Source organism: Mesocricetus auratus, unplaced genomic scaffold (assembly GCF_017639785.1).
Source record: "Mesocricetus auratus isolate SY011 unplaced genomic scaffold, BCM_Maur_2.0 Super-Scaffold_100007, whole genome shotgun sequence".
Classification (NCBI taxonomy): domain Eukaryota; kingdom Metazoa; phylum Chordata; class Mammalia; order Rodentia; family Cricetidae; genus Mesocricetus; species Mesocricetus auratus.
Window position 1 is genome coordinate 48650975 of NW_024429191.1, and position 21964 is coordinate 48672938.

Sequence of the window (21964 nt, forward strand, 5' to 3'; positions counted from 1 at the left end):
AGTGGATCTCTGTGAGTTTGAGGCCAACCTGGTCCATATGACAAGTTCCAGGCTAGCCAGGGCTACATATCCAGGCCCTGTCTCAAAAATAACCAAAACAAAACAAAACGTGGGCAGTAGGGCATGGTGATGCGCATCTACAGCCCCGTTACTCCTAAGGCAAGAAGATGGGGAGTTTGAGGGCCAGACTCTGCAACTTACGAAAACCCTGTTTCTAAAACAAAAAACGAAAAACAGGCATGGTGACATATGCCCATAATTCCAGTTCTTGAAAGAGGCAGAAGCATCAGGAGTTCAGAGTTGTCTCAAGCAACAATAACAAAACCATGAAATCAAAAATGAAGGAAAAATAAGGGTTGGTAAGTAGTTCAAGGGTAAAGCACTTGCTGTTCGCAAGGCCCTGGGTTCAATTCCAACTACTCCAAAACCAATAGATGGTGTACAGCCCAAGAATATAGGAAACACACACACACACACACACACACACACACACACAAAACGAAACCCCACCAGTTTCAAAGCTCTGATATATAGGAATATTCTATGGGCACATACTATTCTATTAACTGCTTCATTTTACACATACAGAAACAGATTCTGAGTAGTTTAGTGGTTTGTGTGTCAAAATTAGAACTTGAATAAGGTTGTGTGAGACAGGGTCTCTATCTATAGCCTTAACCTAACTGAAACCCACAGAAATCTTGCCTCAGCCTTCCAATGCTGGCATACTAAGTATGAGTCACTATGTCTGGTTTGAGTGAGATCTCTCTCTCTCTCTCTCTTAATCTAGACTGGGCTTGCATTCAATGTGTAGCAGATTTGTAGTAATCTCCCTGCCTCTATCTTCCAAATTCTGGGATTACAGTCATTCATCACTTTTGAATCTTTTGTTTTGTTTTTCAAAACAGGTTTCCCTGTTTGGCTTTGGCTGTCCTGGAACTTGCTCTGTAGATCAGGCTAGCCTCTAACTCACAGAGATCTTCCTGCTTCTGCCTCCCAAGTGCTGGGATTAAAGTGGCCACCACCACCCGGCGACTCCTAGATCTTGAACAATTTTTTTGTTTTGTTTTTAATGTTTCCTCATTGCAAATGTAGACCTTATAGAAATACCTTTTTAGTCTAAACAAAAAATAAATTATAGAAAATTAAAAATAGACAAAAATGATTAATCACAACATTCAGTTGTAGGCAATATTATTCTAGATATTTCCTTCCAGAATTTATTGCCCTCTCTTAAACAAATACTAATCGCTTATGGGTTAGGTCCTGTGTACATTGGTGGGGACATTATAATAACCAACATTTCCTATCCTCAAAGGGTTTACAGTCTACTACTTATATTTCATTAGAGAGTCAAGCTGTGACATTCAATGTAGCTTCAAGAATCCAAATCCAAGTGTACTGGCTCACCAGGCCTGTAATTCCTGCATTTGGTAGACAACCAAGTAACATTGCTGGGAGTTTGAGGCCAGCCTGGGATACATAGTTTCGGCTAGCCTGGACCACAGAATGAGACTCTCTCAAAAACAACCAAAACAAAAACCCAAAGGACGAAACTCTAAATAATGAAGACATTTCAGGTGGGGTCAAGGCACCTGCCAGGCCCAAGTCCCACTTCAAGGTCTTCCAGAAACTAGATTGGTACAGGAGTTACGGAGCAAGCGGCTATAGCTTGAGGGCGCTGGCAACTCTTGGCAAAAATGGACCTCCAGTCCTCAAGGAAAAGGCTCAGAAGGAGGCAAATGGTACGTGGCATCTAAGAAAATGACCAGGGTCCCAACACTTGTGAAAATGATGAATGTCCACAGGAAAAGACGATCCACAACCATGGCCACAAACTGCCAGTCCTCCTTCAGCTAAGGGAAGACAGGAAAAAAAAGACGTTCCAGGGCTGAAGCCCTGGAAAGCCCACCCCTTACAGATTCCTGCCAAGGTATAGTAGGTACTTGGAATCTGAGAAAAAGGCAACTAGCCCGAGAACCAGGCCGCCAGCTAGGTAAGAAAGTAAAGAGCCAGTTGAAAGGCAGGGGGAGGACAAAACCAAGCACACTTCCAATCACAAATGGAAGCAGCCACTAAGGGCGGATCTTGAGCTTGGGGGTGGGGCCTGCGGGCTCCAACCTCATTAGACTTACTGCGTCGTGGTCTTCCTGTTCTTGCAACTGTCGGGCCATGTAGCTGATTGAAGAAATGACCTCGCGTAGCTCCTGAGGCAGACCCACTGTCCGTATTGGGCCATCGATAAATCGTCGCAGGTCCGGGGCAGATAATTCAGGCTGAAACCTGTAAAAGGAGGGACCGTTTAGCTACACACTGGGTTCAAAGAGAACAAGCAGTTCCGGTGGCCTAGACCCTGCTTCAGCTGCCTCCTGCAACAGCCTGGTGGTTCTTAAAACCTGAGAAAGCTCTTCCTGATCTCCCCGCCAGCACCGAGGTCTCCAGACTTATGCAAATTTCTGGTTCATTAAGCTTTAAAATGCCACCTTCTCGAAAAGCAAGCAGCAGCAGGGCTACTACAATTCCCATGATGCTAGTAGACCACACTATCTGCTGGAACTTTTCCACGGTCTTCTGGGAGCTGTAGTTCTCCCTTGCCCAAGTGCCTGATGAGTGTCGGTCTTACCTATTAAGTTTAGGGAAAAGAAAATCACTTGGAGGCTTCCGGATGAAATACTCATCAGTTCCTCGTCCCCAGCCACTCCTTGGAGCAATAGAGTGATGTGGTTCAGGCAGTTGGTCTCTCTCGGGTTTGGGCCTTTTCAGACCCAGGTATGGCGGGAGCTTGTGAATGAAGATCTGTGGAAGTGGCATATTGCAGAGGGTTTAATGCTTTCAAACCACAAAGGGAGCAGCTACTCTCAGCCCATGTGTCCATTCTCCTGCCTGTGCACTCATGAACCCATTGACAGACAGACAGAAGCGCAGTTTACAAAAGACAGGGTTTCTCTGTGTAGCCCTGGCTGTCCTGCAACTCACTTTGTAGACCAGGCTGGTCTCAAATTCTGAGGTCAGCCTGCCTCTCCCTCCTGAGGGGTGAGATTAAAGGTGTGTGCCACCAAGGCAATGTTGCTTAAAAGATTCTTTTTTTTTTTTTTTTTTTTTGGTTTTTTTTCGAGACAGGGTTTCTCTGTGGCTTTGGAGGCTGTCCTGGAACTCGCTTGGTAGTCCAGGTTGGTTTCGAACTCACAGAGATCCGCCTGCCTCTGCCTCCCGAGTGCTGGGATTAAAGGCATGCGCCACCAACCGGCCGCTTAAAAGATTCTTAATGAAGGCTTCAGAGAACCCTGGTTCGTTTTCCAGCACTGCATGGTGGTGTATAACTATGTCCAGTTCTGGGAGTCTGATGCTCTCCAGGCACTGGGCACACACAGTAGTGCATATTCATACACACAGGTGAAACACTCAAACATTCATACACATAAAATCATTATCTTTTAAGAAGAGCTCTTTTAGGCTGGGAGTGGTGGCTCACACTTTTAATCTCAGCACTCGAGAGGCCGAGGCTGGTGGATATCTGAATTTGAGGCCAGCCTGGTCTACAGTTGAGTTCCAGGACAGCCAGGAGAATACAGAGAAACCCTGTCTCAAAAAACAAACAAAAAAAGCTCTTAAACAGGCTGGGCGTTGTCCTGAAAAATGAAGGGTTCAAAATCTTCTACTCTGATGGCATCTGTCCCTGAGACTGCTTCCCTGGGGCTCTAAATGAGCAGCATGGATGGCGGGCCTGTTGTGTCTATGAAGTGATTAGGATGGAAAGATAAAGCGAACTGTGTAAAGCTTTGCCATCCAGCAGGCTTCTGCACGTCGGCACTATGCCAGCTGTAGTTCTCCGTAAGGTCTGTAAGGTCAAGTCCAGGCTGGTGGGTGGAGCTGCTTTTGGACACAAAGTCAAACACGAGGGTGCTCTCCTTCCTTCTTTTATTTTATTTCTGTCATTTGCTGACAGACTTACTGTGTAGCCCAGGCTAACCTTGTCCTTTCCCAAACCTGGTTCCTAGTCTAGGCTGGCCTCATCCTTTCCCACACCTGGCTGATTGTAAGATCAGGAAGTAAGGTTGCAGATGACCTCTCTTACCTGGCGAACCCAAAAGGGCATTTGGTGGGTGTGGGGTGAGCGATGGTGCAAGTTGAGGACCACAACACTAAGGATGACGGAGAAAGTGACAAGGACCATGGTGAACATGAGATACTTGATAATGATGGGGACTGCCAGGGAGGTCTCCGGCACTTTGTCCGCCAGCAGCAGCAGGAACACAGTAAGGGTCAGCAGAGCGAAGATCGAGAGCCCCATCTTCTCTCCTTGGAAGGCAGAGGAGAAAGCAGGGTTAGTCCTTATCTAAATTCACTCTATGTGCATTGGTATGGAGGTTACATCCCCTGGAACTGGAGTTACAGGCAGTTGTGAGCTGCCATGTGGGTGCTGGGAATTGATCTCAGGACCTCTGGAAGAGCAGTCAGTGCTCTTAACCGCTGAGCCATCTCTCCAGCCCCCCCTTATTATTGCAACAAGGACTACTGTGTTCTTCTTTTGAGACGGGCCTCACACTGTAGTCAGGCTGGCCTGGAACTTACTATATATATCCCAGTATGGCCTCAAAAGCAAGGTGATCCCCCTACCTCAGTCTCCCAAGTATTGGGATTATGGGTGCACCACCATGTCCACCTTTTACTTTTGTTTAGCCTCCCTACTTGGTGAATGTAGGCATCCCCCCACATGAGGGCTTTTGTACTCTCTCCCTACGGCAAGTTCTTCCACCAAAAATGAGGGCCATCATCTACCTCCTTAAAGTCAAACATTCCCTTTTCTTTCTTTTTTTTTAAGATTTATTTATTTATTTATATATACAGTGTTCTGCCTACATGCTGGAAGAGGACACAAGATCTCATTACAGATGGTTGTAAGCCACCATGTGGTTGCTGGGAATTGAACTCAGGACCCCTGGAAGAGCAGTCAGTGCTCTTAACCTCTGAGCCATCTCTCCAGCCCCCAAACATTCCCTTTTCATTGAGACTTTTGCTAACTGCATTTTATTCATTTAAAAATTTTTTGCTTTATTTTATTATTTTGTGTATGTGTGTGTACACATGTGTATGTGCACACAAATGTGCATGTATGGAAGAACCAGAGCTCTGACCCATGGGTGGTTTTTCAGAGGACAGTTTTCAAGAATAGGTTCTCAAGCTGGGCAGTGGTGGCACACGCCTTTAATTCCTGCACTCGGGAGGCAGAGGCAGGTGGATCTCTGTGAGTTCGAGGCCAGCCTGGTCTACAAAGCAAGTGTCAGGACAGCCTCCAAACAATACAGAGAAACTCTGTCTCAAAAAACAAAAAACAAAACAAAACAAAAGAATAGCCAGGGCTACAAAGAGAAACCCTGTCTTGGAAGAAAAAAAAAAAAGAATTGGTTCTCTTCTTCCATCATATGGGGATCAAACTCAGGTCATCAGGCTTAGCAGCAAGTACCTTTACCAGCTGAGCTGTTTTGCAAACCTATTTTCTTTTCTTTTCTTTCTTTCTTTCTTTTTTTTTTTTTTTGAAAGATAGGGTCGCATGTAGCCTAGACTGGCCAGGAACTTACTATCGTAGCCCAGGCTATCTTCAAACTCAAACTCACTGAGATTTGCCTCTCTCTGCCTCTAGAGTGCTGGGATTAAAGATGTGTACCACCATTCCCAGCTTTACCTGCTCCTCCTTCACCTCTCCCCCGTCCCCTCGGGAGGGAGCTGTGTGTAGCCCCTGCTATCCTGGAACTCACTCTGTTTAATTTCTGCACTCAGGAAGCATGGGCAGGTGGACCACTGTGAATTTGAGGCCATCTTGGTCTACAGAGTGAGTTCCAGAACTGCCAATGCTACAAAAGAAACCTGTCTCAAAAAAAAAAAAAAAAAAACCAAAACCAAACCAAGAAATTGCAGCCCTGAGGCTGAGATGTAGTTCTGTTAGTAGAGTGTTACCCTAGTATACAGGAAGCCCTAGGTTCAACCCCCAGCACCCCATAAACTGGTGTGGCAATGCATGCCTGTGATTCCAGCACTCTTGAGACAGAGGTAGGAAGATCAGAAGTTAAAAGTTATCTTAGCTATGTAGTGTTTTGGGATCACCCTGGTGTACATCAGACCCTGTATCGAAAAAGCTCCTGGTGTTTTTCTCATTTGGTGCTTTTGTTTGTTTCATCACATTTTAATTTACTTTGGGGGTTGTGTTTGTAAGCGTGTGTGTGTGTGTGTGTGTGTGTGTGTGTGTGTGTGTGTGTGCACAAATGCCTTGACACACACAACTTGCAAGAGTCCATTCTCTCCTTCCATCATGTAGGTTCCAGGGATCAAACTCAGGTTATCAGGCTTGGCAGCTAGTTCTTTAACCGGCTGAGCAATCTCTCTAAGTCTGTTTGATTTTTGAGATCAGATGTCACATATCTTAGGCTTGCCTTGAGCTCAAAATGCACAGAGGATGACCTTGAACTTCTAATCCTCCTACCTTCACTCCCATCCCAAGTCATAGGATTACAGGGTTCTGCTACTATGCCTAGTTTACTCTGTGAGAGGGGTTGAAGGCTTCATGTGTAATAGGCAAACTCTTTCATGTGAGCTACAACTCACATGTTTGTTTGTTTGTTTGTTTTTTGTTGTTTTGATACAGGGTTTCTCTGTGGCTTTGGAGGCTGTCCTGGGACTAACTAGCTCTTGTAGACCAGGCTGGCCTCCAGCTCACAGAGATCCATCTGCTTCTGTCTTCTGACTGCTGGGATTAAAGGTGTGTGCCACCATCGCCTAGTTTCACACACACATAAAACAAACAAAACAACAACAACAAAACTAACCTGGACTAAAGGCCACCACCACCACCTGACCACCACCACCCCCTTTTTTTTTATTTTAATTTTTCCAGTCAGGGTTTCTCTGTGTAGCTTTGTAGACCAGGCTGGCCTCAGACTCACAGAGATATGCCTGATTCTGCCTTCCAAGTGCTGGGATCAAAGATGTGCGCCACTCCCCCACCCCCACATCCCACCCCTGGGTGGGGGGGCAGCTTCTAGCCCTGTTTTGAGACAGGATCTCACTTGTGGCTAAGAGTGACCTGCAACTGTCTCTGTAGCCCAGGCTAGCTTCAAACTCTTGATTCTGCCAGCTCTGAGTGCTAGTATATATAGGGGTCCACCCTCACTTTAATCTTCCCAAACACCTTCCTATTTTATTTTCCTTTTTAGAACTTGTCCAGAAGCCAGCATGGTAGCACACACCTTTAATCCCAACATTTAGGATGCAGAGGAGGCAGATCTTTGAGTTCAGGGCCAGCTTGGTCTACAAAATGAGTTCCAGGACTGCCAGGGCTACAGAGAAACCCTGTCCTGAAAAACAAAACAAACAAACAAACAACAACAAAAACTTGTCCTTTTCTAATATATGATGGTAGACATCAATTTATTGACTGATTCTCCACCAGAGTGAATACCAGGGAAGATTAGTGACTTTACTTATTTGCTTGTTTGTATATGGGTTCTGGAGACTGAACTCAGGACTTTATGCATAGGTACAAGGTAAACACTCTACCAGCTAAACTATATCCCTTCCTTGACACCTCCCTCCCCACAGCGCTAGGGATGGAACCCAGGGCTTCATGTATGGCAGACTAACTCTACCTATACTTGCTATAGCATTCTACCACTGAACTATATCCTCAATCCTATTTGATTATTTTTATTCCTGGTGCATTTGCAGTGCCTAGCATATCACCGAAATCCCACAGATATAGTTGCATGAATGAACAGACCAATCTCTGTAGCTATTCCAAGAACAATATAGCAATTTGAAGAATCTAAAAATAAAACAGTGTGCATAAGTGACTGATTCTTCTTGTTTCATACCAGAGACCTTACAAACTTCATGAAAGGTATTGAAATAAATAAGCCATACAGTTCACTCTATTTTGGTCCTGTAATATTAGGTTCCAAGATTGCCTGTTCTAGAAGGAACTGATTGTATTTGTAAGTAGGCTCTTTTTCTTTTTAACACTGTGTGTGTATGAGTGTGTGTGTGTGTGTGTGCGTGAGAGAGAGAGAGAGAGAGAGAGAGAGAGAACAACTTGTGGGTTCCATATTAGACTCAAGCCCTCAAACTTGGTAGCAAGCATCTTGCCTGCAGAGCCATCATGCTGGACTTGGAAGTATGTTCTTGAATTGCATATCTCCATTTCTGGATAGAGGACTTGAAGCCAGAGATGAGGAGAATACAGGCTTGTTTTGTTTTGCTTTAAATACAGGGTTTCATTTGTTTTCATATTTGCGTTGTTTTGAGGGATTTTTTTTGGGGGGGGGACAGGGTCTTGCTTATGAAGCTCCAGGTAACCTCATACTCATTGGCCTCAAACTCTTGGTAATTCTCATGCCTCAGTTTCCCAAGTGCAGGGAGGAAAGCACTAGAGGCAAGGTCTCTGAATAAGACTGGTACTGACCTGGGTGTGATGCCAGACAAACAAATTAACTTCCTTGGCTTATTTACCCTTCTCTATAAAAGGGAATGACAATTTGGCACTTAACTGAGAGGTTATTGTAAAGATTAGAATTAATGCATATAATCCAGTTGCATTTCCTTACACCAACTGCTCAAAAGTAGTTAAAAACAAGCAAAAAGCACATTTATATAGATCCAACTAGGTACTGGGTATAGTTTTATTAACCCAGTTATTCTTCAAAATAATTCTATGCAATAGGGACAATGGGTGTCCCATTTCTTGATCAGGAAACTCAGACACATAGTCATTATGGAATTTGACCAGGGTTACCCTATTACTATAGTGCACTTCCTTATAGAGAAAAGTCAACTGCCATTTCCCAGGAAGACAGCCAGTTAAGGTACCAGTTGGTGTCTGAAGGAAGGAGGAAGGTTATTTACTAGGAATGGGAAACAGGAAAAGGAAAGTTAGCTTAGCCTGGAATTTGGTTTGTCATGCAAGCCAGCCAGAACTCCATGAATGGGAGGTTAGGGCTCTAAAGGGAAGAGTAAAAAGTTAATGGGTGGGAAGAAGCCAGCAGCAGAGCCGTTGTAGGGCCTGTGTCTGGGTCTAATTGTGCATGGGGGATAGCCAACCCATGATGGTTTGAGTTGTCAAGAAAACCTATCTGGAGACTAGAGAATTTGCTCAGTACTTAAGAACACTTACTGTTTGTCAAGACTGGCTTCCGTTTGCCAATTTAACACATCTGGAAAAATGAGATTAAGCTGAGGAATTGCCTGTGGGCATGTATGGAGGCATTTTCTTGATTGCTAACTGATGTGGAGAGTCCAGTCCACTATGGGCAGTGCCATTCCTGGGCAGGTGATCCTGGATTGTATAAAGAGAGTAGCTGAGCGTGGGGCGGTGGTGGCACCTGCCTTTAGTCCAGCACTCCGGAGGCAAAAGCAGGCAGAGGCAGGCGGATTTCCTATGAGTTTGAGGCCAGCCTGATCTACAGAGAGAGTGCCAGGACAGGCTCCAAAACTACACAGAGAAACCCTGTCTCAAAAAAAACCAAAAACCAGAAAACCAAAACCAAACAAACAAACAAAAAAGCAAAGCAAAAAAAAAAAAAAAAAAAAAAAAAAAGACAGAAAGTCGCCGAGCAGGTCAAGGAGGAAGCGAGTCAGTGAGCATGCTCCTTCACGGCCTGTACTTCACTCCTTAGCTCGAGCGCCAGCCTTGACTCATCTCAGTGATGAACTATAACCCTTTCCTCCCATAAGCTGGTTTTGATATTTTTATCACAGCTACAGAAAAGCAAACTAGGTCACTGCTCTATCAAGAGGACTGAAGTTCAGATCCCAGGGCCCACCTCAGGAGACTTACAAATGCCTGGAACTCCAACTGCCAGGGATCCAATGGCCCACTTCTGACCTACATGGGCATTTATAAGTGCATGTGCACACACACATACACACACACACACACACACACACACACACACACACACACCTTTTTTGAGAGGGTTGAGACAGGGTTTCTTTGTGTAGCCTGGCTGTCCTGGAACTCCCTCTGTAGACCAGGCTGGCCTCAAACTCACAGAAATTTGCCTGCCTTTGCCTCCCAAGTGCTGGGATTAAAGGCGTGCGCCACCACCTAGTTTCACACACACATAAGACAAACAAACAGCTGGGCATTGGTGGCACACACCTTTAATCCCAGAACTCAGGAGGCAGAGGCAGGCGGATCTCTGTGAGTTTGAGGCCAGCCTGGTCTACAGAGCGAGTTCCAGGACAGCCTCCAAAACAATACAGAGAAACCCTGTCTCGAAAACCCAAACCAACCAAACAAACAAAACAACAGCAAAAGTAACCTGGAGTAAAGATGAGAAAGAAAGGCTAGGCTAATTATCCAGAGAGCCGGAACCTCTTGCTATTTACCTGCATCTGGTGGGAGGTAGAAGACAAAGATGGCCAGGAGAGTGATGAGGACGCAAGGGGCGATGACATTGACCAGGTAGAAGAGAGGCTTCCGTCGAATAATGAGGTAGAAGGTGACTTCCTCACGATGTCCTTCCTTCCCTCCTCTAGGATCCCCTGGGCGTTGGATTAACCTAGAAGGTTTGTGGATAATCTCCCATTGGCCATTCTCTGGAGGGGAGAGCAGAAGAGGTAAACACAGGTAGGTGTGGTAAAGTCCTAGTTAGTGCCTGGTATAGCACACTGGTAGGCAACCCATCTCTAGTAAACTTAAGTAAGTCTCAATTTCCATGTTTGTTTTGTTTTTCTGGGTTTTTGTTTTGTTTTGTTTTGGTTGTTTGAGACAATGTTTCTCTGTATTGTTTTGGAGGCTGTCCTGGAACTCGCTCTGTAGACCAGGCTGGCCTGGAACTCACAGAAATCTGCCTGCCTCTGCCTCCCAAGTGCTGGGATTAAAGGCGTGTGCCACCAACGCCCGGCTTTCTGTTTTTAATGTGTGTGTGTGTGTGTGTGTGTGTGTGTGTGTGTGTGTGTGTGTGTACATGCCACAATGTGAATTCGAAAGTCAGAGGACAACTTTTGGTAGTTCTTTCCTCCCACTGTAGGTTCCAGGGATTGAATCCGGGTTGTCAGGTTTACACTACAAGAGATTTTATCAGCGAGCCATCTCATCTCCCCTGTGTGTGGTATGTGCTTTTTGTCTGCTTGAAAAATCAGAATCTCAGCCAGGTGGTAGTGGCGCATGCCTTTAAAGCCAGCATTCAGAAGCCAGAGGCAGGTGAATCCCTATGAGTTCGAGGCCAGCCTGATCTACAGAGTAAGTTCCAGGACACTCAGAATTGTTATATAGAGAAACACTGTTGCAAAAAGCCCCCCACATAAAGAAAAAGGAAAAGAAAGAGGAAGGAAGGAAGGAAGGAAGGAAGGAAGGAAGGAAGGAAGGAAGGAAGGAAGGAAGACAATCAGAGTCTCTGAATGTAGTCCAGGCTGGCCTTGAATATGCAGCAATCCTCCTGCCTCAGCCTTCCAAGGCTCCTGACATTAAAGGTGTTAGCCAGCACACACACTTGGCTTCAAAATCCCTATTTGTAGTGTTGATAATCATCCCCACCTTGCTGACCCTAGTAGGTTACTCTGAGCATCTATAACAGAGCCTGTTTACCAGCCTTGGATGTGAAAACCACGCCCACTCACCAATGAAGGTCCCTTCTTGAATGTAGATTTCCTGCGTCTCTTGTCCATCGGGACCTAAGCCTGTCTTCAGGCTGACCTCAGAGCTGTCATAGCTGTAGGAACTAAAGACCATGGTGCAATTCTGCCAGTCAAAGGGGAAGTAAGTGACCTGAATGGAAAGGGGAAGACACTGGAGCTACCAGAGGGCTGGTAAGGACTAGGGAAGTTTGGGAGGTCATTGGATGCAGGTTACAAAAGAGAAGGGATCGGGCTGGAGAGATGGCTCAGAGGTTAAGAACACTGACTGCTCTTCTAGAGGTCCTGAGTTCAATTCCCAGCAACCAGATGGTGGCTCACAGCCATCTACAATTCAATCTGGTGTCCTCTTCTGGCATGTAGGCAGAACAATGAATATGTAATAAATAAATAAATAAATCTTTAAAAAAAAAAACAAAAGAGAAGGGATCATCAGGGAAATGGCGGAGGATCACCATGGAAGAGTGAAAACCAAAGAAAGTATACAAGGCAATGGGGCAGTCAGGGCAAAAAAAAGGGGTGAGGGCCAGGGCCGGGCGGTGGTGGCCCAAGCCTTTAATCCCAGCTCTCGGGAGGCAGAGGCAGGCGGATCTCTGTGAGTTCGAGACCAGCCTGGACTACCAAGCGAGTTCCAGGACAGCCTCCAAAGCCACAGAGAAACCCTGTCTCAAAAAAAAAAAAAAAAAAAAAGAGGTGAGGGCCGGGCGTTGGTGGCCACGCCTTTAATCCCAGCATTCGGGAGGCAGAGGCAGGAGGATGTCTGTGAGTTCAAGGCCAGCCTGGTCTACATCGCGAGTTCCAGGACAGCCTCCAAAACAATACAGAGAAACCCTGTCTCGAAAAACAAAAACAAAAACAACCAAAAAAAAAAAGAGGTGAGGATCAGGAGGGATTATGCCACAGGATTGGGAGTAGGTGGGGGTGAGCAAGTCTGAGAACAGACAAAGCCTGGAAACCTGGATGCTGCAGCTGCTGCGATACAGGCCAGGGGGTTGCCAGCGCACAGAGCCCTCGAAGGACACCACGGCATTAATGTCGAGAGCAACGTCAAAATTTCCGTCATTGCTACAGGAAAGAGATTTTTTTAATATGGGATCTGGATCTGTCCTCCGAGACTTCCCCCACCATGACTCATTACCCCCCCCCCGCCCGCCCCCCGGCGCCCCCGGCCCCCGGCGGCCCTCCTCTTGGAAAGACTCTTACTTGTTCAGTAGCACCACGTCTGGGAGCCAAATGGATTCAGCGGTGATGCGGAGAGAATCGATGCCATCGTGTTCCGCAGGATCCCAGCTTAACCTGTAGTCTGTCCACTCCTAGGGACGCAGAAGCTTAAGGGTTGTTCAGGCTAGAGGCCAGGGAGAGGCTTGGGGTGTCTGAGAGGGTGCCCAGGAAGAAGGTGCAAATGGGGGTAGCTCAGGCCTGGCCTGTGGTTCAAGGGGAAAGGGTTCATGCCAACTAGTTTCCTTCCCCCTGCACTGAACTCTATTTTTTCAGTCTCTGAAACCAAAAGGGGACCTGGAGAGATGGCTCAGTGGTAATGGTACTGGCTACTCTTCCAGAGGACCCAGGTTTGATTCCCAGCACCTACATCTGTAACCACAGTTCCAGAAGATCAGGTGCTCTCTCCTGGCTTCGGCGGGCACTAGATATGCATGTGGTGCGCAGACAGATATTCAAGCAAAACACCCATACACATAAAATAAAACAAATTAAAAAGTAATTGAAGCCGGGCGTTGGTGGTGCACGCCGTTAATCTCAGCACTCGGGAGGCAGAGGCAGGCGGATCTCTGTGAGTTCGAGGCCAGCCTGGTCTACAGAGCTAGTTCCAGGACAGCCTCCAAAACAATACAGAGAAACCCTGTCTCGAAAAACCAAAAAAAAAAAAAAAAAAGTAATTGAAGAGATTGTATTAGCCATCCTCTGCTACAGCAATTTAAAACTGCAGTTCACCGCCCTTTAAAGGGTGAGAATTAAAATTAGTGACGCCAAATTTGTGTTTTATAAAGTCATTATGCAAAAAAATGTTATTGGACTGAGCATTCCAGGAGATTAATATGAAGGTGGCGGGACGCCCTTCCCTAACCCACGGGGTCTCCATACCAGGTCTAAGTACACTTTCGTGCTCATTTCTTCATCCTTCTCGTTCTAGAAGGGAAAATTTTAAGGCAGAAATGAAATGAAGTGGGAAGAGATGAGGGCTTAGGGTCACTTTCTCACAGATATCGATCCCGTTTCTCTAAACTGCACCTTCTTGGGTGCAAACCCCATCTGGTAGAAGTTGAGTGGGTGTCAGGCCCACCTCAGCCTCGAAAGATCAGATCCTGACGCCTGCTTTCCTTGCCATGTACCTTCTGGTTCAGCCACGGACCACACCCAGTGTCTAGTCCACATTACCCCGAATCTCCGCCCAGGGCCGTTCCTTGACTCTTTGATCCCCAAGTTCTGCCGGACCCGGCCAGGATCAAACACGGCCACGCCCCGAGCTCCTCCCCCCTAGCAGGTCCTTCTTTCTCAGCTCCGCCTCAAAACCCGCCCACAAGCGGAGCAGCCCGGTAGGGCTGTCAAAGAGGCCACGCCCACACACTTGTTCATTGGTCCCATTTCTACCCAATCGCTGCCAAAGGCCTGTCCATCTCTCCCCCCCCCCCCAAACCTCGCCGCAGATCCCACCCCCAGGCTGTCGCTCCTCGGGACCGCGTCTAAAACCACGCCCCCAGCCCGTCCCGCCCAGCGACCTCCACGCTCCGGGCGCCCTCACCAGGCTGATGAGTTGCGCCAGGGTGAGGCCGATGCTGACCCCGACGCGGTCTCCCACCTCCCGAGCCGGTCGCACCGAGCTATCATAATTCGAGAAAAGTTTCTCTCGAAGTCGGCCTTCGACTTCCGACCCGCGGGCGCCTGACGAAGGAAAGCACTAAGTGACGCTCCGGGGCTGGCCGCGACCATTGCCCCTGTCATTGTCTCTTTGGGGCCCAGACTGACTTACCTGGGGCGAAGGGCGCCCCGAGCACCCCCAGAAGTAGCAGCAGCGCCCCTAAGGTCATGGCCGAGCCGCTTCGCTCAGTGAGTTTGTCCGGAGAGCGGACCGAAGCCACCAGGACAGGGGAAGTGACGAGGCGCCCAGGAATGTGCACCTGTTGTCGTGGGACCGGTCGCCAGCCCACCCGCCCCACCCGCTAGACTTGGTCCCTCCTGGAGCAACTGCAGTCGCCCTCCGCTCAACAAATGTCAGATAACACTCCGGTTGTATAAATCATCTTTAATTAGAGAAAGCATGGAGACCCAGGCCCCTAAGAGCAGAGCCAGGGGATGGGCGGAGCCTGAGCGGGGTTTGTGTGAGGGAGGGGGGGCATCTCTTGCAACAAGCCAGAAGTAAAAGGGCCTGAGGAAAAGTGACCTGCGTTTGAGCACTAGCCCCTCCTTTAGGACCGTCCCGTAGCCGTTTCCACCTACATCTGCTAGACTCGGAATCTACCCCCTATTTTACTAGAGGTTCCCGGTTTTCAGGTCCTTTTTTGGGTACTTAAACCCCAGCTGAGGTTATAAGCTGTAAAGTAAATTCTGTTTCATTAGAAGCTCTGGGGACATATGAGGTCTGGGAGCCTAAGAGGCTCCTCCTCTCCTAGGCCTGATCTGTAGGAGGGAGAGTTGGACTTATTGCTGAGATGGGTGGGAGTCTCCTTGCTGGGAGGGGGAATCAAGTCTGTGTCTCTATTTGTCCTTTTTAATTCTAGACTCCACCTCACAAATGCACCATACCATATCAAGCAAAGGACCTCAGCTTTAAAAGGGACCTGGAAGGAATTCCTGCTGAGGTAGCTAAGTGTTCATGTCTTCCCAAAGCAGACACAAATTCAATCAAAGCATGGCATTTTCCTCCTCTCAGCTTCCCTACATGAGCCAGGTACATTTTTCCAGAATTCCTGTACCTTTCCCTAGACTTTTTCTTCCTGGCAAAACCCCATCTGGAATGCTAAAACTAGAAACCATATAAAAGTATGGTTAGCATTCTAAGCATTCTAGAGGAAAGAAGATTTTTATAAAACTATGTAGGAAAAATAAGCAGTGGTGGTTCTTGGTTCATTCAGTATTGACTAGTAAGCATGCTCTGTGTGTGTGTGTGTGTGTGTGTGTGTGTGTGTGTGTGTGTACACGCACACACGCGTGCCCAGGATAGCCTCCAACTTGAAGTCCTGACCCAGGAAAGAAGGGCTGAGAGTCATGGTCTATGTCCTAGAGCTGGGATTAGGAGGGAGTATGGCTCTATAGAGGTACAGAACGCCAGGCTCTAGAATTGGGTGTCTCTGGGATAAGAAGGGTTAACGTACGGCGTGACCTGAGGCTGCTTCCAGTTAAGACCAAGGCCAATGGCTATATTAGGAGGCTCAAATTCAGCCTCTTTTTAAAAAATCGGGGGTGGGGGGTATCTGTCTAGGTCAAGAATAGAAGCATAAAGGATCCATGCCTGGGTTCCAGGACAGAACACAGACTGGCCCTGGCTGGGGTGTTCAGTGGATATGAACCTCTCCAGACCAAGGCAGAAGGTAGAGTGGGTAGAAAAGGAAACTAGTTCTGGGTGTCAGTGTGCCACCTAGAAAGCTGTGGCTTCATGGCGACTGAAGGAGTGCATGGCTTCAGAAACTGGCTCAGCCAGGGAGAAGAAGATTAGCCCCCAGCGCCACTTCAGGAAAAATTGGGGCTCTTTGGAGGGGAGGAGTTAATGTGAAAAGAAATATGTGGTCAGCCAGGATCATTTCGGGTACCCCCATCTTAGAACCTCTCCTAGGCCCCAGAATGTAAGTGTTCAGCAACTCCAGAATCCCAGCCGACTAGTCCCTAAGCTCCCTCGGGGTACAGCACCTAGTGAGGCCTGGCTGCTTAGGGCATGTGTGTGGCAACAGGGGGACAGCAGCAAGGCCTGGAGCAGGGCTAGGAGACAGGCTGTGGTGGTGGCTGGTTCACCGAAGTGCAGGGAGCCTCCAGTCCAGGGACTACATCTCAAGGGGCGGGGGACTGGAAGGGGAGGTCTCAGGGACACTGTGGAGAGAAGGCTCCCGGTACATGGCCACTGTGAAGGGGAGAGAGAGGAGCAGGGAAGGAGAATTAGGCACACAGAGAGCCAGAAAGAGTCAGAGCTCTGAGAGGCCTCCCTTCCCTTACACTCACTCATCCTGGAGAATCCCAACCCAAATGAAGAGAAGTCCCCAAATCCCCAAAGGCTAGAGCCTTCCTGTTTTGTCCTGTCATAACAACATCTTGTTTAACATTTATGGCTTGGGGTGTGTGATGCTAAATATTCATGTCAAGGTCAATACCCTCCCACATGACCCACCTTTTCTGGAGCCCATACCCACCCTCCAGGAGCTTGGGCACAAAGTGGGCAGCTGCCTTGGTCTTCTTGACTCGGTTTCCCTTCATGACCCGGCCCTCCTTGTCCAGGCCTAGGTACCAGGCCCGGCCAGAACGACGCTGGCGGTAGATGGCAGAGGCATACAGGACATAGTAATTCTCAAAGACGCACTCCTTAAAGCGACACTCTGCTGTGAAATGTGGCTGAGGAACAAAGATCCAGAAAGAGGCATGGACAGACAGACAGACAGACAGACAGACAGACACACACACACACACACACACACACACACACACACACGAGAGAGAGAGAGAGAGAGAGAGAGAGAGAGAGAGAGAGAGAGAGAGAGAGAGAGAGAGAGAGAGAGAGAGAGAGAGGGAGGGAGGGAGGGAGGAGGGAGGGAGGGAGGGAGGGAGGGAGAGAGATTGTTATATCATTGGCAGAAGGGAACACTTGGGAAGAAACAGCCAAGATACAATCCATACATTTTTTTCTAAAGGATGGCAACCAATGAGGCCATGCAGAAATCAGAGCACAGAGAGCAGGAAAAGCCTGGAGGGCCACCAGGGGTAGGAACTAGACTAATAGGGGCCCTGGAAATAAGATCTCTTCTCTGCATTCCCAGCCTCTCACTACCTCCTATCCAGAGTAAAGGAGATGTCTGAAAGGGTTAGACATCCAAAGAGCCTGGGGCACTTGAGGGTGAGCGGTGCAAATACAGACTGGATGTCTCAAGGACCACTTGGAACAGGCAGTGATCAGCCAAAGCAGGAAGGACAGAGTCCTGGGTGCAAGTCCTGTCTGTAACAAAGGCTGGACACACGCTGAAGGTGTCCCCAGCACCCCAGGCCACTTAGCCTCATAGTCTTACCGAGCTGTACAATAGCCCCTCAGCATTCATGGCCATGTAGTGACCCAGCTTGGCACTCTGGATGGTGACTACTCGGAGCCCCACGGGAATCAAATTGAAGTGGGCTGGGGGAGTAGAAAGCAGATGTTAGGACCCAGGTGCCTCACGCTCATCTGAGTCCCCTCCCCAGTCCAGCTCCACTGCTCCCCTTGGGGCTCAGGAAGACAGGCTGAAGACAACAAAGCCTGTCATCTCCTGTCCCTGGCTCCCCTTCCCACCCTGCAGCTGGCTTCCCCTCTCACTGAAGGAGCTGGTGTCCTCTGGGGTGCCCTGGATGCTCCCATCCGGATTTGCCTGGAGGTAGAAACCCTGGCGGCAGAACAGTTTGGTGACGATGCCTTTGAGCTGAGGCTCTGGAGAGAGAGACATTCATCTTTGAAAAACGACATCTCTGTTCCCAGAAACATTCCTACACTTGGCGGGATCACAGGATAGAAGGAAGGGGAAATGAAGAGAAGCCGGTTCCGGGCCCCAGCTCTGTTGCCCTCCCAGAAAGCTTCCTCCCACCCCTCTTTGATTCCTGAGGAAGCTGGGGTGTGGGTCTCTTCCGCTTCCTCTAATCATGAGCGTCAGCTTAATTTATTGAAATTTATTTAAATGGCTTAATTCCTTCTCCCCACCAGAGTTGGGGGAGGGGGCAGAGAGGAGGTAGAAGAGAAAGACATGAAAGGCAACGGACAGTGCTAGAGACGCAGGGCAATGTGCTTGCAAATGTCGGGGTGAGCAGCAAGGTGACTATAGGGAAGGGGCTCCCCCTCAGAAGCAGGGGTGGGACTGGGCTTGACTGACGCTGACTCAGCACCTGCTGCTGCAGCTGCCGCTTGCTTGGCGCGGGCCTTGTTTTGGCTCAGCGCCTGCTTGTCTGACACTGACCCATCTGTCTGTCTGTTTGTCTGTCAGTCAGTCAGCTGGCTCACGAGGGTCCAGTTTTCCTTGAGGCTGAGCCTCTACCCTTCAACCAGGTAACTAGCCTGGGATAGGGGACATTCATACCACATCAAGGATATAAGGAAGAGGGGACAGAGCTGGAGAAGCAAGCTGCATCACGTGGGGGCTGGGTCCCACTCAGAGGGTGGGCTGCGGACTGTACCACTACTTACCGTTGGCGGTGGGGGAGGAGGGCGCAAGGAGCTACACCCAGGGGAACCGTAGCGGCCTGGAAAGAGGCCAGAGGGACTTCCTAACTGTCGTACCTGGACGGGAATCACATACCAACCCTTACACCTCTCCTTTCCCGCTCTGCCGATTTTCTTGTTCCCCCTTGTAAGTGGTACGACCCCCCAAGTCTCTGTGCAGTTCCTCAGCACGAACTGTGTGTGAGTTCCTACTGGCAGAGGGTCCCCGGAGCCTGTAGGATCGGATTTCCGAATCGCACAGGAGTAATGGGAAAGGGTGCTCAGCACCCTTCTCGAAGCGCAGGTCACAGAAGGAGGGCGTACGGAGGGGCCTGGCTGACGAGGTAGCTGCAAGGACACCCGGGGGAGAGCTGGAGAGATTGGCTCCTGGCCAGGCGAGCTCGACCAGGAGGAACAGAGCCAAATCGTGGAGGAGCGGGAGAACCGGAGCGGGGGCGGGGCAACCAGGGCTGCAGAAACCCTCGGGGTGACCCAAGCGTCCAGAACCCCCCGGGTCCCTCCGCTTCGCATGGAAAGAATCGCGAGAACCTGCACGTAGGCGAAGAACCGTGGGGGTGGGGAGTCCTGCGTTGAAGGGGGGCAGACAGGAGCTTAGAAGCTTGGGTCGTTAGACTTGGCCCCTCAAACCTTCCCCTTGCCCTCGAAAGCAAGGAGACTCGGCATTACGGGAAAAGAGGAAGCAAACTGAAGCATAGTCCCATAGATTTTGTCCTTCTGGCCCACCTCTTCTACTTTTGGGACCCCCCCTCCCACCGCGCGCACCATCAGGGTCCCTGGTCTCAGGCAGAAGGACTTCTTCTGGCCCGGAGACCCCGCCCTAGCCACACTCACCTGGGCCACGGTCCTGTCGTGTGGGCCGCCCCCCGCACAGTCGCACCTTGGACAGCAGTATGAGGAGCTGCTTCTGGCAAAGAGACTTGGTGCCGCGGGGACACACGCGCCGCTGCGCCGACACCGGCCGGCTGCTCCCGGGCTCGCGGACCTCCCGCTTCTGTCGGATCAGGCTACTGGCCAAAGCCGCCATAGCGCCCCGGGAGGAGACACCCCCAAACCAGCAGGCTCCCGGAGCGCCCTGGGCTCCCCTAGAGGAGTCCTCTCACCAGGGCATGCTCTGGACGCAACCCACCGCCCCACCCACAGGACCTAAGGATTCAACCCCAGACCCCCTTGCCTTCCCCCAACCACCAGCTCTCACCCTTGGCCCTGCACTAGCTCCAGCGGCTACAACAGCCTATGCACTCTTGAGCTGACCTCACCCATAAATTTTGTCCCCAATGAAAGCTCTCCCCTTCCCTCCTCTCTGGCGTCGGTCCCCACTTCCTCTGTCCCAAAGTCAAGACCCTCCTAAACGTCCAAGATGTCCAAATATCCTCAGACTTCTTCCTCCCCTATTTTGGGTCCTCTCCTGCCCAGCCTACTCTTGTAATCTGAAGGGTGTGGGTCTTTAGCTTTGGGGACATTAGCTCACCCTGGGCTGTTGTCAATGTCAGAGAGGAACCCAGGCCTGATGTTTTTTTTTCCCTCTTTGCTATACTCTAAATGGAATGGCTCTCCCACTTCCTTCAAAACTCCCCCCAAATATGTCTTAATATGCAGGCTGTCTAGGTTCAGTGAGAAGGGGTTCCCAGATCCTCTGGCTGGATAATGCTTTTTCTCACAGGGCTCCAGTACCTAGGGTTCCAGTACCACAGGGTTCCAGCTGCTGAGACCTTCTCCTCACTTTGTTAACTCCGCTCCTTTTGAAGTCACCTCCAAATCAGCCCTTCCTTGTGCATAACCAGGTGCTTGTCTGGGGGACCTTCTGTCACCCCGAAGCAAGGAGCATCAGTCGTTTTGTTCGTCTTCTGGTTGCTCCTTAAATTTCCCGAGGAACAACTGGCACTACTCAGATCCCACACCCTCCAATCTAACGAGGCCCCCAAGAGTGGAGATCACCCACGTTGTCACCACTCCTCAAACGTCAACAGGCCTTAATAAGTCATAGCGCATCAGATGCGACAGGGCTTCCTCGTCCTCCCTGGGATTGCTATAGCACCCCTTCCTTTCCCCGACGCCCCTCAACCTGTTCTGTCCTGTTGATCCGGGCGACGGGTGTTGCGGGCTTCAGCTCCTCCCTCCCTGTCACCCGCAAGCGGAGGTTCCCCCCAACGCCGGCCTAGGTGTCCCAGACCCCCAGGAAGGAGTGAAGATGTCTCTGCAGAGCGCCCCGGTTCGGCAAAGTCAGAGCACTGGGCCTGGAGGTTGGACCAGGCAGAGCGGCGGCGGCAGGAGCAGCGGCCACAGCCGAGGCGGCGGCTGCGACAGCAGCTCCCCCTCCTCTGCGAGCTGGCCCGGGGGCGGGGCAGGGGGCGGAGACGCTGGGAAAGAGGGAGGCGAAGCCGGGCGGGCGGAACCCTGGGGTTCCTCGGAAGCTGTGAGCGCGGACTGTTTCAGAGGCAGGCGGAGTCGAGGCAAGGCCTGCGAGTCTCGGGGTTCAGGGGAGACAAGACAAGGAAGTCTGATGCGGCGGGGCTGGGGCGGGGGCGGAGGACTAGATGGAATAGCCAAATGGAAAGGGACCCTACTGCCTGGGATGGAAGTGAGGAGAGAAATGGATGAGGAAAGCGTGTGTGGGGTGGTGGTGGTGGTGGAGAAACACCCAGTTTGGGCTGTAATCGGCCTTAATATCTCTCTGCTTTGGTGTAAACCAAATTGATCAGAACCAGGTTTGCAAAAGCCAGTTCCTTCCCGCATTTTGCCATTCCTCCTGTTCACTGTTGACTCTGAGAGATGCTTCCCGAGGCAGCACTGGGATAGGAGGGATGCCAGCCCAGATTTAGTGAACTTGGGCCTCAGGCAGGACAAAACATCGGGGGAGACCCTTTAGCAAAGACTTGGCTTTGGACTCAGGACACACAGTCTGTATGCGAAGAAGGAGCAGTCCCCTCCGTGACCCTACCGCCA

The 21964-nt window shown here is 49.7% G+C and overlaps 2 protein-coding genes across 8 annotated transcripts; both read right to left on the reverse strand.

Annotated features, from left to right (window-relative positions):
- Positions 1 to 1194: 1194 nt before the first annotated feature.
- Chrnb1 (cholinergic receptor nicotinic beta 1 subunit) lies at positions 1195 to 14735 on the reverse strand. Of its 4 annotated transcripts, XM_040748959.1 has the most exons (11): positions 14612 to 14735; positions 14384 to 14523; positions 13726 to 13770; positions 12829 to 12938; positions 12582 to 12690; positions 11611 to 11758; positions 10378 to 10587; positions 4076 to 4299; positions 2624 to 2796; positions 2136 to 2283; positions 1195 to 1856 (listed from the first exon to the last, which is right to left on the reverse strand). In XM_040748959.1, the coding sequence occupies exons 1-11, from the start codon at positions 14667 to 14669 to the stop codon at positions 1716 to 1718; spliced, it is 1506 nt and encodes a 501-aa protein (XP_040604893.1). In that variant the 5' UTR covers positions 14670 to 14735; the 3' UTR covers positions 1195 to 1715. The 4 variants fall into 4 exon arrangements, with proteins under 4 accessions (XP_040604893.1, XP_040604894.1, XP_040604895.1 ...); XM_040748960.1 differs by lacking the exon at positions 14384 to 14523 and having other exon boundaries at positions 14612 to 14710; XM_040748961.1 differs by lacking the exons at positions 14384 to 14523; positions 14612 to 14735 and adding an exon at positions 13974 to 14051.
- A 134-nt stretch (positions 14736 to 14869) lies between these two features.
- Positions 14870 to 21328, reverse strand: Fgf11 (fibroblast growth factor 11). 4 transcript variants are annotated; one of them, XM_040748963.1, is made up of 6 exons: positions 20693 to 21328; positions 19853 to 20103; positions 18128 to 18238; positions 17847 to 17950; positions 16980 to 17178; positions 14870 to 16693 (listed from the first exon to the last, which is right to left on the reverse strand). In XM_040748963.1, exons 2-6 carry the CDS (start codon positions 20043 to 20045, stop codon positions 16617 to 16619), a joined length of 684 nt encoding a protein of 227 aa, XP_040604897.1. In that variant the 5' UTR covers positions 20046 to 20103; positions 20693 to 21328; the 3' UTR covers positions 14870 to 16616. The 4 variants fall into 4 exon arrangements, with proteins under 4 accessions (XP_040604897.1, XP_005067893.1, XP_040604899.1 ...); XM_005067836.4 differs by lacking the exon at positions 20693 to 21328 and having other exon boundaries at positions 19853 to 20163; XM_040748965.1 differs by lacking the exon at positions 20693 to 21328 and having other exon boundaries at positions 16958 to 17178; positions 19853 to 20163.
- Positions 21329 to 21964: the final 636 nt, after the last annotated feature.

Coding starts and splice junctions, on each gene's coding strand:
- Fgf11 (XM_040748963.1), bottom strand. CDS start 20,045: ATGGCGGCTTTGGCCAGTAGCCTGATCCGACAGAAGCGGGAGGTCCGC. Junction 17,179..17,846: donor AGGGGCTATTGTACAGCTCG/GTAAGACTATGA, acceptor TTTGTTCCTCAG/CCACATTTCACAGCAGAGTG. Junction 16,694..16,979: donor TGTGCCCAAGCTCCTGGAGG/GTGGGTATGGGC, acceptor TCCCCTTCACAG/TGGCCATGTACCGGGAGCCT.
- Chrnb1 (XM_040748959.1), bottom strand. CDS start 14,669: ATGACCTTAGGGGCGCTGCTGCTACTTCTGGGGGTGCTCGGGGCGCCC. Junction 11,759..12,581: donor GCAGCAGCTGCAGCATCCAG/GTTTCCAGGCTT, acceptor CTTTCCATTCAG/GTCACTTACTTCCCCTTTGA. Junction 1,857..2,135: donor AACAGGAAGACCACGACGCA/GTAAGTCTAATG, acceptor GTCTTCCCTTAG/CTGAAGGAGGACTGGCAGTT.